Source organism: Lissotriton helveticus, chromosome 3_2, assembly GCF_964261635.1.
Source record: "Lissotriton helveticus chromosome 3_2, aLisHel1.1, whole genome shotgun sequence".
Lineage (NCBI taxonomy): Eukaryota > Metazoa > Chordata > Amphibia > Caudata > Salamandridae > Lissotriton > Lissotriton helveticus.
In genome coordinates this window covers 78,100,233-78,116,884 of record NC_136062.1, presented here as the reverse complement: position 1 = coordinate 78,116,884, position 16,652 = coordinate 78,100,233, and the positions used below count along the sequence as shown (strand labels likewise).

General features: G+C 51.1%; 1 protein-coding gene across 2 annotated transcripts in view; it reads right to left on the bottom strand.

Annotated features, from left to right (window-relative positions):
* Window positions 1–3,044, bottom strand: part of SCG3 (secretogranin III) — a 272,632-nt gene extending 269,588 nt beyond the window's left edge. Inside the window, exons 1-2 of one of the 2 annotated variants that reach the window (XM_078684829.1) lie at window positions 2,488–3,044; window positions 1,270–1,322 (exon numbers count right to left, since the gene is read on the bottom strand). In XM_078684829.1, coding sequence (XP_078540955.1) covers window positions 1,270–1,322; window positions 2,488–2,575 — 141 coding nt within the window. In that variant the 5' untranslated portion in view covers window positions 2,576–3,044. The remainder of the gene's footprint in view (window positions 1–1,269; window positions 1,323–2,487) is intronic. The other variant, XM_078684830.1, reaches the window with a different exon arrangement.
* Window positions 3,045–16,652: the final 13,608 nt, after the last annotated feature.

The following is a 16,652-nucleotide window of genomic DNA, read 5'->3' as shown; positions in this document are numbered from 1 at the left end:
TAATGGCTTTTAAAGTCAGTTGAGGGGTCGGGGAGGCTGGGGTGAGGAGGGTTCTCACTTATCACTTTTACAAGAGAGGCAGCATAGCCAAACTCAGCGGGAGAGGATATGACGTAATTGCCAGAGCTGCCGACTTTAGAACTAGGGAACCAGGCTCGAGCTTGGTGTCGGCTCAACATCCTCCTGTGCCTACCAAAAATGAAGATGTGCTTGTGTAACGTAACTAACTGGTGCTCGGGTGAAGCGCTCGGGTCGAGCTCGCGCTATATAAAACTTCAAAACAAAAAGAAATCTCTGACATTGTCTCTTGCCTTCACGTGAACACGTCAATAGCGATGGGACAAAGGGACATGTTTACGTTGTATGGCCAGCACTGGGGCTTTTCGTCCGTTTCGGACCTCAGTTTAACAGGTATCCCCCGGCCACGCTCAATCCCAGCTTCTGAAAAGAGGCCGCAGCCGGGACTCTTATCGGTAGGAGCAGCAGCAGCAGACCGAGAGGAGCCGGGCAGGCAGCTGTGCAATCAGAGAGCTCGGTGGAAATGCTGTGACTGGAGAAAGGTGATAAGGGGTCCTTGGAGGAGGGGGCCGGGTGCATGGGGTGCGAGAAGCAGGCTGGCTGGGCCAGTGGCGTCGGGGGGGGGTCATCTGCTCCACACAGGGAGGCCTCGAATAGGCGAAGGTGCTTAGCTGCGTCCGCTTCTTGAATCCAATCAAGAGATAACGTTGGGAATAGTGGAATTGTGACTAAAAAGAAGTGTTATGTGACAAGTGGTTTGAAAGGGAGGATGCTGGGGTAGGATTTAAGCCGGGGAAGGATCCAAGGTAAGCCCTATCGCTCCCCCTCCCGTTTGCTTTCTTTGGTTTAGCCAATGTACTGATTGGATGTTTCACAGCTCAGAAGGAACCCCTTTGACGTAATCTGCCCCCAAGCAGTGCCAGGCATAGATATATGTGCTGGAAACAAGAGTCTTGCACCGAATCCAAAAGAAAGAACCAGAATCATAAACCCCCAAAATAAAACTGTAACCAGTGACTATGCTGACCCACTCCAGCCACGCAGCAGGCAGGCCTGGCAGGAATGAGCGCATCACAAACTTTTAGAGCAGTGGCGTCGCCTTTCTGTTTGCAGCCAGGAAGCGCCATCGATTTCTGCTCGCTTTACACTCTTCATGGACCACGAACAACGAAATTAAAATATATGTTACCGTCTGTGTGTGCGAAAAGAAGATGAACCAAGCGAACCTCAGCACGATCTTAATGTCACTACCTGTTCCTCCAGAGGCCGCTCCACGCTCAGCTCCCTGTCGTGCACGGCGGGATCTGCAACACACAAGGCGCACGTTGGTATATTTAGCGCGATGAGGTAACTGCACACACGAGGAGGGGAAAGTAAGGGTCATTAATGCAGAGTAGAGCGCCTCGAGAATATGCACCCATTCATGGACAGCAGTCAGCGAGCAAGGCGCTAGCATCCCGGGTAAATACCATTCTCAAGCGGTGCAGCGCGCGCGTGTGCCAACAAGCGCCCTGTCAAGGTGGCATCATTCAATATAGTAAGAAATGTGAGAAATCCGGCGTGTTGGTTAGTGTACTTGTTTCCGATAGCATGTTCCATAGAGCTATATTTATTTCCACTGGCATTGCGCTCGTTCAATGAACCCCCAGAACCCCGCCCCCTAGGAGCCCTCCCCACCACCCCCAACACACGCACGGTGCGGGATCAGTACACGCACACACACTTGCTTTTGTGCTTCTTAAGTGAAAGCTTGGACGTGGACCTCGTCATGTAATCGCGCAATTACCTTGGTTTACATTTCCACATTCATCACTTGCCATCTTTGTCGGTTGCACAAGAGATACGTAGATTTCAGAAAGTTAAATCTTCACTTAATTTACATTTAAATGTCAATTCAACTATCGAATCTAAATGTCCCGATGGGACCTCAGATTTCCCCATCTCGTGCTGGGGGTGCTCGGTGGTTCTGCACCCTCGAATGCACACATTAACATAACATTCTTGGTAGTGGGAACCCCGGAGTGTGGCTCATGTCCTTACGGCTTCCAGAAAGCAGATACCTATACACTAGATTTATAACAAGTGAGAACGATTCTAAATTAAAGCAAAAACACCAGGCCAGCAGCGTGCATACAACGTGAGCTGGAAGTGGACGAAAATAACCAAGGCATAATCGGCTTGGTGTGATTGTGAGATTAAAAGCAGGAGAGAGCCGGGACATCATATTTACGACCCACCAGTACGTCGCAGAGTTTTTCTGGACTACATAATCTTTAGTGTGCACTGTGCAGGTATATTCACTCACGGCCTCGCGCCAACAGAACATATACACAAAAAAGCGGGAAGATGCGGGACCTCGAGTGACGGGTTTCGAAAACGCCCCCACCCCCGGCCACTATCTTAGGGATTGCCAGACATGCTCACTTCAAGAGTTAGAAGGATGCAAGTGTGCCGGGGTGTACGTCTTACCTTCGGCGCTCGGGGGCTTTGGGAATGCCCCAGCCTGGCAGAGGAGCATGGTCAGCGCCAAGAAGAGCACTGGCAGTTTGGAATCCATCCCGGAGAGTAGATCGCGTGCACCTGGGGCTGCTGGCGCTGCACCTCCGCGTCCAGGGGCTCCTTAACGAGGGGTCGAACCTGCGTGAAATTCCTTGAGTCACTTATCTGTACTTTGTACAGGAGAAAGGGTCCTATAACAGAGGGCAAATGGCCAGTAGAAGCCCAGTGGCCGAGGACAGGCACCCCTAGAGATGGAGCCGTCCGCCTGACGGTGCTGAAGCGCTTAGAGTCCCGCTCTCGGGGCCCCACAAGAGGTCAGTATAGTCTGGCGCTGAGCCGCTCCATGGAGCTGTCCTCCTCCTCTGGTGCTGAACACCTCAGCCGTCACCGCTGCCGAGGGAGCTGTCTGCGCTTCACGGGGCTGAGCGTCTCGGAGCCCCCTCTGACAGGCAGAGGATCCCAGCAGAGGTGAGAGGTGTAACTGGGCTCTCCCTGTGCCCTCCTCCAGTTCTTACAGGTGAGTGAGCGGCGCGGACTGTGTCGGGGTCTTCCTTTTGTTCTCCGCCTGCTCTCACCGGAGGCTGTGCCAGACCATGCAGACAAATCCGGGGCTGAGGCAGGGAGTGAAGGATCAGGGATCAGTGGCTGCGTCACCGGCTCAGAGCTCCTCCCTCCTCGGCTACAGCAGAAGAAGGAATCTTCCTCACAGGCTGGCACCATGTCCACAGGGCACCACCATTTCCTCTTCATTGACAGTGCGGGAAACACTGCTTGCTCACGCGGCGGACTACACCACTGCCTGCTCGGCCACAGCGCAGACTGAAAGGCTGATTCCTCGGGAGCGAACTCCCCTGCCTCCTTAGAGGGCAAGCATCGTGTCCCATCACAGTGCAGGCTGCAACACCAACCCTCACTCGACAGGCAGTAACATTTCCTACTCACAAGGGGCTTGTACCACTACCTCCAAGCTGATGCACTGTCTCCCAGAGGGCAGTGTCAGGACAGGCAGCACCACTATCTACTCGGTCAGCAGGCAGGCAACACAATCTACCGATTCACAGGGCAGGAACTACTGCCTCCAAGTCACAGGTCAGGCAGCCTGCCTCCACGGTCCCTGAGGAGGTAATACTGCCCACTAATATGGCAGGCGATAACGCCACTCTTTCCTGGGCCGGTGCACCAGCAACTCCTCGCAGGCACAGAGCTCCACACCCTCCTTCGGTTTACGTTTACGTAGTCCAACCTGCTACTGACGAGGGCCTGGGTGACCGTTCTTCTCGTTTCGGTGGGTATCCACTTGGAGATCCTGCGGATCATGCGGAGGGTGTTGAAGCAGGAGGAGGAGACGGAGTTGACCTGCTTAGTCATGGAGAGGATGGAGTCGAGGATGATTCCACGCTTATTCATGAGCAGGCGGCCCTGCAATCTCACAGAACATTTAGGACTACTGACTTCTTACAGGGAGAACAACATGACTTGCACCACTAAAGCAGGCACACCCAGTGCTCCATCACAGATGAATCAGCTCACTGTCCCCTCACATGTAAGACAGTACCAATGTCCTCTCATGGGTAAGGCAACACAGGCTTTCATCACAGCACCAGTGTCCCCTTACAGAAGGACATGAACAAACTATTATGGGTCAACCCGTAACCCGGGCTGGTAAATGCAGACGAAAGACAATGGTTCCCTTCGGTAGACATTTTAGAGTCTAAACCTCCTTGGCTCCATTTTGGCGGAGGAGTGTTGCCTCACTGCTTTCTCGCAGTGCGAGAAGCAGAAACATAAAATGGTTTTTTAAATACCAATTTAAATACCATTTTATGTTTCTGCTTCTCACGCTGCGAGAAAGCAGAATGTTATGCCTCGTTGCGGGCGGGTGGGTGGGCAAGTCGGGTTGGGAAGGCTTGCCCAATTCTGTGGGCCCTGACCGTTTGGTTGGCCCTCTGGGGCAGACCAAACCAGTCATGCACACTCTAAATTTTCTCTATGTAGGCTGCATGTCTCCCTCCAGGCGCCCGGCTGGGCGCCCTCCGCACCAATCACAATACTGCCATTGCAGTGCTGTAATTGGTTTAGGGGAAGGGGAGGCAGGATGCCTACTTCCTGTTCCTGCCAGAGGCAGGAGAGCAGGAAAACGTGGGCACAGGACCCGGCCAGGTGCGGAGGAGGCACGGAACCCAGTAAGTTACGTTTTTTTTTAACCCCCTCCCCTGTGCAAGCCCCCACGCGACCCCCCACCCGCGAGTCATGCGAGCCGCGACTGTAGGCAAGTATTGTGATTAAAAAACAATAAGATGGAATTATACAGTTATTTTTTATTCACTGTATAAAGTTACTTTTAGCATATCATATCACATTGCAGGTGCACCAAAAAGAATGTAGTGAGAGTGAATAGTGACATTTGTGAACGGTAGTGCATTGGTGCTACACATAAAATATATACAACATATATATATATATATATATATATATATATATATATATATATATGTACTAGGCCTGGGCATAGTTCACAGAGTTTTGCTACGCGGAATGCTGCAAAGTTACAAAAACACTCTGGGAAGTTCCACGAGTGGCGGATTGCAGTGCGAACTGCAGTTTGTGCTGGTATTCCTGCCGCTCGGGTAGAAATTCTACCCGAGCGGCAGCTCGCGCTCGCGAACACACCGTCTGCGATCTCAAACTTACCGCTTGGGATCGCGAGCGGGGAAAAAACTCAGCTGCACATCGCAAAGCGGAGTTTTCTGCACTCCGCGAGCTCCGTGAACGAGTGCAGAAAACTCTGCAAACTCCACAAACGGAGCATAGTTCACAGCCCAGGCTTAATACATACATGGGTTACTGTAGGCTGATAAAGTTGCAGATTCTAAACATGACTCAAAATGAGAATGCAGTGTGTACATCCTGATAAATCATTTGTCGACGTTTCAACCCTATAGAGAGTGATTTATCCAGGGTATTCATCAGGACAAAAAATGGTAGCAACCAGTATAAAGGGAAAAATCACTGTATTGGAGTAAATAGGTCAGGATATTATTCTGGCACCAATAATAGTGACCGCAAGCCCGCCCCATTGCTGGAAAGGACCCCTTTAAAAGATCGGTGCACGAGCATTCAGTTATAGCGATGCTTGTCACTGCGTAATTTCTTGGACCACCTGGAATATGATATTGCTTTTAAATCACAATACTTTGCCCAGGAGGTTTAGGCTTTACAACGTCTCCTGAAGGGAACCATTGTCTTTCTTCTGCCCTGACAGAAGGACAGCAGACATGTCTCATCACAGGCAAGACAGCGCTGCTGCCACCTCACAAGTATGAGAGCATGTGTCCCCACGTACAGCAGATAGAACCATTGCCCCTTCCCAGATAAAAAAAAACATCCATGTTTACGCAAGAAGAGCCATCAATCTTGTCCCCACATATAAAATAGCACAAGTATCCCCTCACAGGTGAGAGAGCACTAGTTTTCTATCACAGGGAAGACAACAGCTATGTCCCCTAACAGGGAGGACAGCAGCACTGTATCCTGACATGTAAGACAGCACCACTTGCCCCTTACCAGTAGGACACCATCTTTGTTTTCTGACATCCCTGTTCCTTCATAGTGCTTGCATCGCCACTGTTCACTCACAGGGCAGGCATCGCCACTGTTTACTCACAGGGCAGGCATCGCCACTGTTCACTCACAGGGCAGGCATCACCAGAGCCTCCCCAAAGGGCAGCAGCATCTCTATCACCTTAAAGTCGAGGCTGCATCACTATCTAGTCACCTGTGAATCTGCACAACTGCCTCCACAGTCGGCAGCCATCACCAGTGTTTCCTCACAGAGGGATCAGGTCTGTCTCCTTGCAGGACAGAGGGCGCTGCTGTCTCCTCAGAGGAATCAGTGCCTGCTACCTCCAGGACAGAGGGCGCCACTATCCCCTTACAGAGGAATCAGTACCAGCCTCCTCACACAGGATAGAGGGTGCCACTGCCTCCTCACAGAGGAATCAGTGCCTGCCTCTTCGCAGGACAAAGGGCGCCATTGTTTTCTCACAGAGGAATCGATCTACCACCTCCAGGACAGAGGGCGCTGCTGTCTCCTCAGAGGAATCAGTGCCGGCCTCCTCGCAGAGGAAAGAGTGCACCACTGCCCCCTCGTAGAGGAATCAGTGCCTGCCTCCTCATACAGGATAGAGGGCGCCACTGCCTCCTCCCACAGGAATCAGTGCCTGACTCTTCACACAGGATAGAGTGCACCACTGCCTCCTCCAGAGGAATCAGTGCCAGCCTCCTCACACAGGAAAGAGGGCGCCACTGCCTCCTCGCAGAGGAATCAGTGCCTGCCTCTTCACACAGGATAGTGGGTGCCACTGCCTCTTCGCAGAGGAATCAGTGCTAGCCTCCTCTCACAGGAAATAGGGCGCCACTGCCTCCTCGCAGAGTTTCAGACCTGGCACCATTGGCGTGGGTCTCCCTTTCATTTTTGCTGTTGCCTCATGTATTTTTGCCGGTGTTAGATGCTTTGGGCACTGTGCCACTGCTATTCAGTGCCACAGTGCAAGTGCTCCCTATTGTAAATTGATGTATTAATCAATGGTTCCATATTTGGCTATTTGGTTTACTTGTCAGGCCCTAGTCTAGTGCACTGAGTGTGCCCATGGCGTGTAAATCCAAATGCTGCTGGTGGGCCTGCAGCACTGGTTGTGCCACCCACAGAAGCAGTCTTAAAATGTGTCTAAGGTCTGCCATTGCAAAGTCTGTGTGCAGTCTGGTACTGTCATGCTGACTGGGCAAGTGAACCCACTTGCCAGTTCCTAAACCTTCCCTTTTCTTCATATCAGTCACCCCTATGGTAAGCCCAAGGGTAGGATGCATTGTAAGTATAAGGTAGGACAAGCCCTGATGTGTGTGGCATGTCCTAATAGTGAATCACCGTCATTTTCGTTTTTCACTATTGCAAGGCTACCTGTTCTCCATAGGCCAGAATGGGTTGTTTGAGTTATTACATTTTATAATCCTAACTGTCTCAGAGAACATGGTAGAAATTCGAGTTTAGTATACCTGAACTCAGAATAATAAAATACATATTTTAGTGAAGTTGGTTTTAATATTCTTTGTTTGCAAATACCACTTTTAGAAAGTGGGTATTTGCTTGTCTAACCATTCAAACCTGCCTCTGCTAAGTTGTGTATTCCTATGTCTGGTTTTGTGAGTGACAGGGCTGGGGAATTCCAGGAGACAGGCTGAGTCACCCGGTGGTGAATAGAGAGATCTGCATCTAGATGGGAGGGAGGAGTTGCACCTGAACCTTGAATAGGGCTGTGTCTGCCTTCCACAATGGTGGCTCCACCTCCTGGGGAGCGGCTGATGTCTCTGCACTGCACACTGAAAGAAGAGAAGGAGTCCTGTAAACAAAGTGCTCCAGGACTGTACTTGCCTTCCACAATGCTGGCTCCACCTCCTGTGGGGCGTCTGATGTGCATGCCCTGCACTGTGAAAGGAAAGGAGAAGTCTGGTAAACAGAGTGCTTCAGAACTGGTTTGGACTGGGAAAATGCCCCTCTTCCCTCAGAGAACAAAGGATTTTAGGGTATGTATATTGGGACACTGAGCCCATGAAATTAGATCACTTTTGGACTACAAGAAGAAACCTTTACTGAGGAGAGGAACCTGAAGAAACTGAGGAGAGACTATTCCCAAGCTGAAGTGCTGCTTGGGGGATTGACCTGCAGTGGTTGCCGTACTGCCAAAGGAAGGAGAAAGGAACTTTGTGTACTTTGCTTTCAACTTATGAAGGATCTCCACAGCAGACTTCAACCCCCCAGCTCCCCAGAGTTCTTTGGAAGTGCCTGCTGCTGTTTTGGGCCTACTGAGGAACTGCGTGTTGCAAGGAGCTGGAAGCGCGACGCAACGAAGAGGAAGTGTGTCGCCATCGCTGCTGCTGTCATCGCAACTCCGAAGGAGGGTGTCGCCGCTGTAGTTGTCGCACTGCACCGCATCAGGAGAAGAATCTCGCAACGAGGTCGGAGCATGTCTCCGTCGCTGTGCCTGCCGTCCCAACTCCGAAGGTGGGTGTCGCCGCTGGAACTGTCGCACTGCACTGCATCGACCAAGAGCACCTCGCAACTCCCGAGAAGCGCGCCGCCGTCAGAGCTGCTGCCGTCGCATCTTGGATGTCGCCGCTGTAGTTGTCGCATCGAGCGGAAGCTTCACGCATCGTGGGAGAAGAGTGTTGCCGCTGTTGTCGTCGCATCGTAAGGGATGTCGCCGCTGAAGTCCACGCATCGAACCGAGTACTTCTCGCATCTCCGAGAAGCGTGCCACATCTGGAAGATCTTCATGTCTTTATTTCTTTGTATCTGAACTTTGCCGCATTTCCCATCGCTGCGACAATGCTTGTCGTGGAAGCGCAACGCAACCTAAGGTACATTGACACAGAGTGTCGCATCTAAGAACTGAACTGAACTAAGCTTAAATCTACCATCTTAAAGTAATCATATTGTGTATTACTGTTGTTTATGGTCTTGTGGTAACTCTATATAAAGTCTACTTATTTTTTATATAAAACCTGTGTGGAGTCCATTTTTAGGTCGAGCCTAGACGTAAGCAATGCCAAGCATTGCTTAGTCTGAGGTCGACAACTATTGTATTCACTTTCTTGGGAATCTGAGACAGCGTTCGGCCACGAGCCTCTGCTGTCTCAGATTTGTCCTCGTGGGCGCGCACGGCGCCGTGCACATCCCCTGCCTCCTATTCACAGCCTCTCTCAATCACACACAGCCACACTCACGCATGCATACACACACATACACCCACGAAGGCACAATGCATCGGGACACACAGACACACATATACACACGCACAGCTAACAGACACACAGCCACACATATACATACACACGCACAGCTACACACGCGCACACACACAGTTACACCCACACACGTGCCCCCCCACCACTCACCGGGCTCTTCTTGCTTCCTCGCACCGTTATGCATTTCCTGCTCTCTACCGAGAACCGCATCACTCCTGGAATCCCTGCTTTCTTCTCCCGGGAATCCCTGCTTGCTTGTGGGCTCCCTCTGCCTCCAAGGTGCCGCGCTCGGACGACCTACATCACCGCTACCCTGCTACAGAGGCGGGGAATCTGCCGGAACTTCGCAGGCTCCTGCCTATCGAAGTAGAGCCCGCCTCTCTCGCCTGCATTCCACGCCTCTGAGCTATAATTCTGACTGCCTTCTGGAAAGTACGTCACAAGTCCGGCCTCACTGTGTTCGAGGGAGAACGGGCAAATCAAACTGTGCCTCGCTTCTGCTCTTCATTTCTGTGGGGGGCAGCCGTAGTAGAAGCAGACTAGCACTGGTTTTAGCTGTTATCGCATGAGTCTATCCCTTATTGTTGTAATCCGGTCTTCGGGAGTTACTTTCAGGCAGGCCAGTTGTCCCGTATTTACTGGGACAGTCCCGGTCCTGGCAACGGCGCACGCTGATAGCGCGCACTTCAGCTGGCAGCTCAGTCGTGTTTGCAGGCAGGCAGAGCCTCGCAGGGCATAGGATAAGAAGCAGCCCACAGGTGTGCGAGAGACGCTGAGCGGGCGGGTGTGCTGTGGCACAGCCCTGTGAGTAGGGCTGGCTGTTTACTGCCTACTGCGCAGCAGGGGAAGGAGAGCATGCTGCGACCTCTGGGAAGTGATGGGGCCGTCCTTTCGTCCTGCAGCCCGTAACAGCTGCTCTAGATGGTCAGCATCACCGCTGGATTGCCTGCAATGTATCTCTGTGCGGCCAGATGTGTACGTGGATCTGTCGCTCCTACAAGTGGCCAAGGCTGCCTACAAAAGAGGCCAGAGGTCACATCACACACGTCTGGTATTTCCTTTTGATGTTTGCAATTGTGCCTTTTTCATAAGAAAAACGCAGGGGGCGAGAAGGAGCAGAGTGCACTCAGAAATCCATCATTGGGTGGGCTGCGGAGCGCACAACTGACATGGCGTAGGAGTGACAAGGGAGAGCTTTGACAGTCACCGAGGGAGCAGTGGGATGTCGTGGGTTCCCCCTACTGAAACTTATCAGCTCCCCGATCTCCCGTTGAGTTGTAAAAGCCAGTTTTAATCGGGGTGCCCTGGGTCTCTCGAACAACCGGCTGCCGGTGCCACTTCACCTGCTGCACAGTTGGCAGTTCTTCTCAGCCCCGAGGAGGGGCGTCAGTTGTAGCTTTCTACACGTTATCTGCATTTTCTCCCCTGGCCATCATGAAAATGAGATATTGTTAATCAATTCCCAGATACAAGTCGATAGGGGCTGGTGAGTACTTCTTTCGAGAGGGCTCGTAAGTGTCTCGTAGATTTTTCAGTTTCTCCGATTCCACCTGTGATTAGTAACCTTCTACAGCGGGCTACTTGCAGACCTGTTTATTCCACTCACCCTCTTTCAGTCAGTGTCACGCATTCACAGGTGCTTTGTGTGTCGGGCGTGGCGCCCTTCAAGGTGTGTTTGGGCTCTGCCTCTAGATACGGCTGCATATGAAGATGTCGATCGTAATCCTCACGTCTGAGAACATCAGCGTGATTAACAACAAGCAGGCACTATGTAAGCAACAGGATTCACCTCGCAGCGCTGAGGATGTAAGTAATAACTATAAAATTATTATGATAATAAAAGTGTAATACGTAAAGGAGTGGAGTAGTGGCGGGCTCATGTTCCCTACTGCAAGCGATTTGGAGGCTAAATGTGAAAAAAATGAACCTTCTCAAAGAGCAGGTTTTTTTCATTACACTCTAGAGTTTGAGTTTGAGTTTGAGTTTAAATTATTTCTAAAGCGCGCGTACACCTGACGGTTTCATGGCGCTATGGTTCACTGAGCCTCAATTAGCAGGGGGGGCCTGGGGGCAGGAAAAAATTATTGAGGAAAAGCCTGTAAGAAAAGAAAGGTTTTTAAAACTTTTCGGAACAGAGAATATTGGGTAAGGGACCTGAGGTGGAGCGGAAGCTGGGGACGATTGTGGAGAATTTAGAACCTCCCCATTTTTTTCGCCAAAACCGGGGAACAGTCAACAGATGTTGGGAGGATGATCGCAATTCCCTAGCAGGGACATAGATTTTTATCTCAGCAGAGATGAAGGCAGGGGCGGATCCTGTCTGAGCCTGAAAGGTAATGCAACCCATTTTGAACAGGGAGCGTTCGCGAATAGGGAGCCAGTGCAAGGATTTTAGAAGCGGGGTGACGTGATGGGACTTGGCCAATTTATAGACTAGACGAGCAGCCTGGTTCTGCACCAGTTGAAGCCGTCGAACATTGTAAGCTGGCATGCCACAATATAAAGCATTGCCGTAGTCTACTCTAGAGACGACCATGGCCAATACAATAAGTTTGAGGGCGGGGAAAGAGAAAAAGCGGGATACCTTGCGAATAGTGCGGAGAGAAAGGAAAGAAGAGGACACCACTGAACTCACCTGGGAGTGCAGAGTGAGTTGATCATTGATCTTAAAACCGAGCGTTTTAACAGAGGGAGAGGGGGATGGCAGGGGACAAAGGGAGGGGGGCCAAAAGAGAGGAGACCAGGGACTGGCACAACCACCTGTCAAAACCAGTTCGGTTTTGTCTGGGTTTAATTTCAGGTGGTTGTGGTTTATCCAGTCCCGGATGAAGATCATAGTGGTTTGAAAATTAGACATAGAATCAGGGGATGAGGATAGAGTGAATATGAGCTGGAGGTCATCCGCATAATTAAATACGGAGACCTCCATTTGTTGAAGGGCAAAGATGAGAGGGGCAATATACAGATTGAAGAGTAATGGGGAAAGGGAGGAACCCTGGGGGACCCCACATGGCACCTTACGGGGCTCAGCCCGGAAGTCGCCCAGCCGCACTGCTTGGGTGCGGTCCCTTAGGAAGGAGGCCAGCCAGACCAGGGCTACCCCGCCGACCCCGGCCGCCCCGACACGGGAAAGTAAGATGGAATGGTCCACCATGTCGAAGGCGGCAGAGAGGTCGAGGAGGACCAGGGCCTGGGGAAGGTTGGTGTCCATACCTTCTCTAAGGGTGTCAAGGACGGATAGCGCCACGGACTCGGTGGAATGAGCAGGGCGAAATCCGGCCTGACGGGGGGCTAAGACCTGGTTTTCTTCCACAAAGGTGGTAAGGGCTCTAGTCACATGTCGTTCCAGTACTTTCCCTAAAAAGGGTAGTAAGGAGATTGGTCGGAAGTTGACAGGGGCAGAGGGGTCAGCGCTAGGTTTTTTGAGAATGGGAAGGATTATGGCTGTTTTTAGGGTAGGAGGAACAACGCCCTGAGATAAGGAACAGTTGAGGAAAGAGAGTGCGGGTAACACACAGGTTGCGAAAATGAGTCTGAGGATGTGAGCAGGGCACGGGTCTAAAGGGGAACCTGATTTAACCAAGGATAGAAGGGAAAGGAAGGATTCTTCCGTTAAGGGGGGGAATGAGTCAAAGTGCGCCTTTGCAGGAGGGCTAGGGGGATTGTAGAAAGAGGAAGAGGGGGGAGGGATGTTGGCTTTGATTTTATCAATCTTGTCCAGGAAATAAGTATTCAGAGTCGCATAAGGACTGTGACGGAGGAGGTTTGAGGGTGGTTCTGTCAGAATAGGCAAGATTGTGGACTATCGAGAAGATTTCTTTAGGCTGGTTCTCAGCGGCCAAGATTTTAGAAGAGAAATATTCCATTTTGGTAGTTAAGATGGTTTTCTTGTATTGCAACAGGAGGTAGGTGTACTGGGTTTTAGGGCTGGGGCAGTAGTGACGTCTCCAGGCTCGTTCGGCGTGGCGGACTGAGAGTTTTAAAGCCTTAAGTTCCTCGTTGAACCAGCAATTGGAGTCATTAGGCCGTTTGGAGGAAACTCGCCGGAGAGGTGCGATAGAGTCGCAGCCTGACTGGAGCCACGAGTCGATAGAGTCAGCCTGAGTAGTAAGCGGTAGTCCAAGTAGATCTGGGCAGGAGGGAAGGAGTGTAGAGGCCACTAAAGATGCATCAATCCGGCCCCAAGAACGAGCCCAGACATTTTTAGAAAGTGGGAGCTTGGTGGTTAAGTCAAGAGGTGAGGAAAAGGAAATCAGAAAGTGGTCAGAACAGGGACAGGGAGAGGTGGAGAGGGGCATTAAAGGGCAATTGAGAGACCAGATCTGGTCGAGGGTGTGACCCTGAGTGTGAGTGGGGGAGTGAACATAGGAATTGAAATTGAGGGAACGAAGGGTGTCTGAAAATTCTTTGGAAGTAGAGCATTCAGCTGGGTCAGAGGGCCAAAAGTTAAAATCGCCTAGCACCATGACGGAGGAGTTGTTGACCGCTAAGGTGGCCACCAGCTCTTGAAACCCAGGGAGAAAAGCTTGGGAAGGTTGGGGGGGACGGTACATGAGTAGGCAGGTAAGAGGAACTTTGAAGGAAAGAGAACGGACGACTAGGAAGTCAGAGGTGCCAATGGGGGGGAAAGTGAGAGGCTGAAAGGGAAGTTCTTTTCGAGCGATCAGAGCGACGCCCCCGCCCGCTTTATCAGCGGGTCGGTCGGCGCGAAGTGCGTAATAAGTGGCAGGAAGAGCTGCTAATAAGGACGGGAGGGAGCTATCTCGAAACCAAGTCTCTGTGAGGAATAAGAGGTCAGGTTTGTGTAGGTATAAAAGAACAGAGAGTTCATGGTAGTGCTTAACGGCAGAGCGTGTGTTAAGATAATAGATGGAAAGAGAAGCGGGTTTGGGTGCAGCGGGGGGCTCGGGGCAGGAGGCGGGAAGGTGAAAGGGGGAGTGAGACGAGGAAGGGAAAGAAGAAGGGGGTATGGAGGCTGTGAGTCCCAAACTGTCGATGTGAGCAGTCACAAAATCATTGATCGGCCAGGGGCCTTGGAGACCATACAGTTGGGCAGACGAATATTGTCTCGTTGGGGCGAGGGGGGGGGTGGCCCTTGGTCCGGTCGGTCGCGGACGGGCGCAGACGGGCTTTCCTTAGGCGCGCCTTTGGCGCGCAAACGTCGCGCCCGCTGCGCTCGTCCGCTGCGCTTCCGGTAGGGACACATGCTTTATGCCAGTGGAAGAGAGAGTTGGGAGGGGGCGTGGCCAGCGCAAGTGGGCATGTCTTCCCGGTCGCGGAAATGGCGGCAAGAAAGTCAAAACACCTCGCCCGCTGCAGCGCTAAATCCGCTGTGCGGGGGTGTCAGTGCCTGAAGCGATATGAATGCCCAGGGATAAGTGGGTAAGTTAGTTTAAAAACACAATAATACACAATTTAAAAAAAGTCACAAAAGATCGCTGCTAGGGTTTCAAGCGGCGTCCAGCGTGGCTGGTGCTGTAAGCATTCTTCGTTTTCTGGATTGCTGCAAATGTCCACCACAAGCCTCCTCTGGCATGCTTGACATAAGAAATCTGTCCCTTCAATGTATATTTACGCCGCGTCTCTCAATAAGATTAATGTATTGCTGCCCCAGAAACACGTATAATCAAAAGGAGGGGGGGAGTCAGAGTATGAATCCTTTCAGTCTCCGTTGTGAAATCTCGTAATCAGGAAGAAGAAAGGATCACTAGTCCCGCTTAAACCAAGGTTTTGCAGGTCGGTAGTTGGTATCTCCCAAAAATGACCCTCATACACGTGTATGTTGGAAATGTCTCTTAGCGGTATATACTGTGTCGATAGGGGCTGGTGAGTACTTCTTTCGAGAGGGCTCGTAAGTGTCTCGTAGATCTTTCAGTTTCTCCGATTCCACCTGTGATTAGTAACCTTCTCCAGCGGGCTACTTGCAGACCTGTTTATTCCACTCACCCTCTTTCAGTCAGTGTCACGCATTCACAGGTGCTTTGTGTGTCGGGCGTGGCGCCCTTCAAGGTGTGTTTGGGCTCTGCCTCTAGATACGGCTGCATATGAAGATGTCGATCGTAATCCTCACGTCTGAGAACATCAGCGTGATTAACAACAAGCAGGCACTATGTAAGCAACAGGATTCACCTCGCAGCGCTGAGGATGTAAGTAATAACCATAAAATTATTATGATAATAAAAGTGTAATACGTAAAGGAGTGGAGTAGTGGCGGGCTCATGTTCCCTACTGCAAGCGATTTGGAGGCTAAATGTGAAAAAAATGAACCTTCTCAAAGAGCAGGTTTTTTTCATTACACTCTAGAGTTTGAGTTTGAGTTTGAGTTTAAATTATTTCTAAAGCGCGCGTACACCTGACGGTTTCATGGCGCTATGGTTCACTGAGCCTCAATTAGCAGGGGGGGCCAGGGGGCAGGAAAAAATTATTGAGGAAAAGCCTGAAGAAAAGAAAGGTTTTTAAAGCTTTTCGGAACAGAGAATATTGGGTAAGGGACCTGAGGTGGAGCGGAAGCTGGGGACGATTGTGGAGAATTTAGAACCTCCCCATTTTTTTCGCCAAAACCGGGGAACAGTCAACAGATGTTGGGAGGATGATCGCAATTCCCTAGCAGGGACATAGATTTTTATCTCAGCAGAGATGAAGGCAGGGGCGGATCCTGTCTGAGCCTGAAAGGTAATGCAACCCATTTTGAACAGGGAGCGTTCGCGAATAGGGAGCCAGTGCAAGGATTTTAGAAGCGGGGTGACGTGATGGGACTTGGCCAATTTATAGACTAGACGAGCAGCCTGGTTCTGCGCCAGTTGAAGCCGTCGAACATTGTAAGCGGGCATGCCACAATATAAAGCATTGCCGTAGTCTACTCTAGAGACGACCATGGCCAATACAATAAGTTTGAGGGCGGGGAAAGAGAAAAAGCGGGATACCTTGCGAATAGTGCGGAGAGAAAGGAAAGAAGAGGACACCACTGAACTCACCTGGGAGTGCAGAGTGAGTTGATCATTGATCTTAAAACCGAGCGTTTTAACAGAGGGAGAGGGGGATGGCAGGGGACCAAGGGAGGGGGGCCAAAAGAGAGGAGACCAGGGACTGGCACAACCACCTGTCAAAACCAGTTCGGTTTTGTCTGGGTTTAATTTCAGGTGGTTGTGGTTTATCCAGTCCCGGATGAAGATCATAGTGGTTTGAAAATTAGACATAGAATCAGGGGATGAGGATAGAGTGAATATGAGCTGGAGGTCATCCGCATAATTAAATACGGAGACCTCCATTTGTTGAAGGGCAAAGATGAGAGGGGCAATATACAGATTGAAGAGTAATGGGGAAAGGGAGGAACC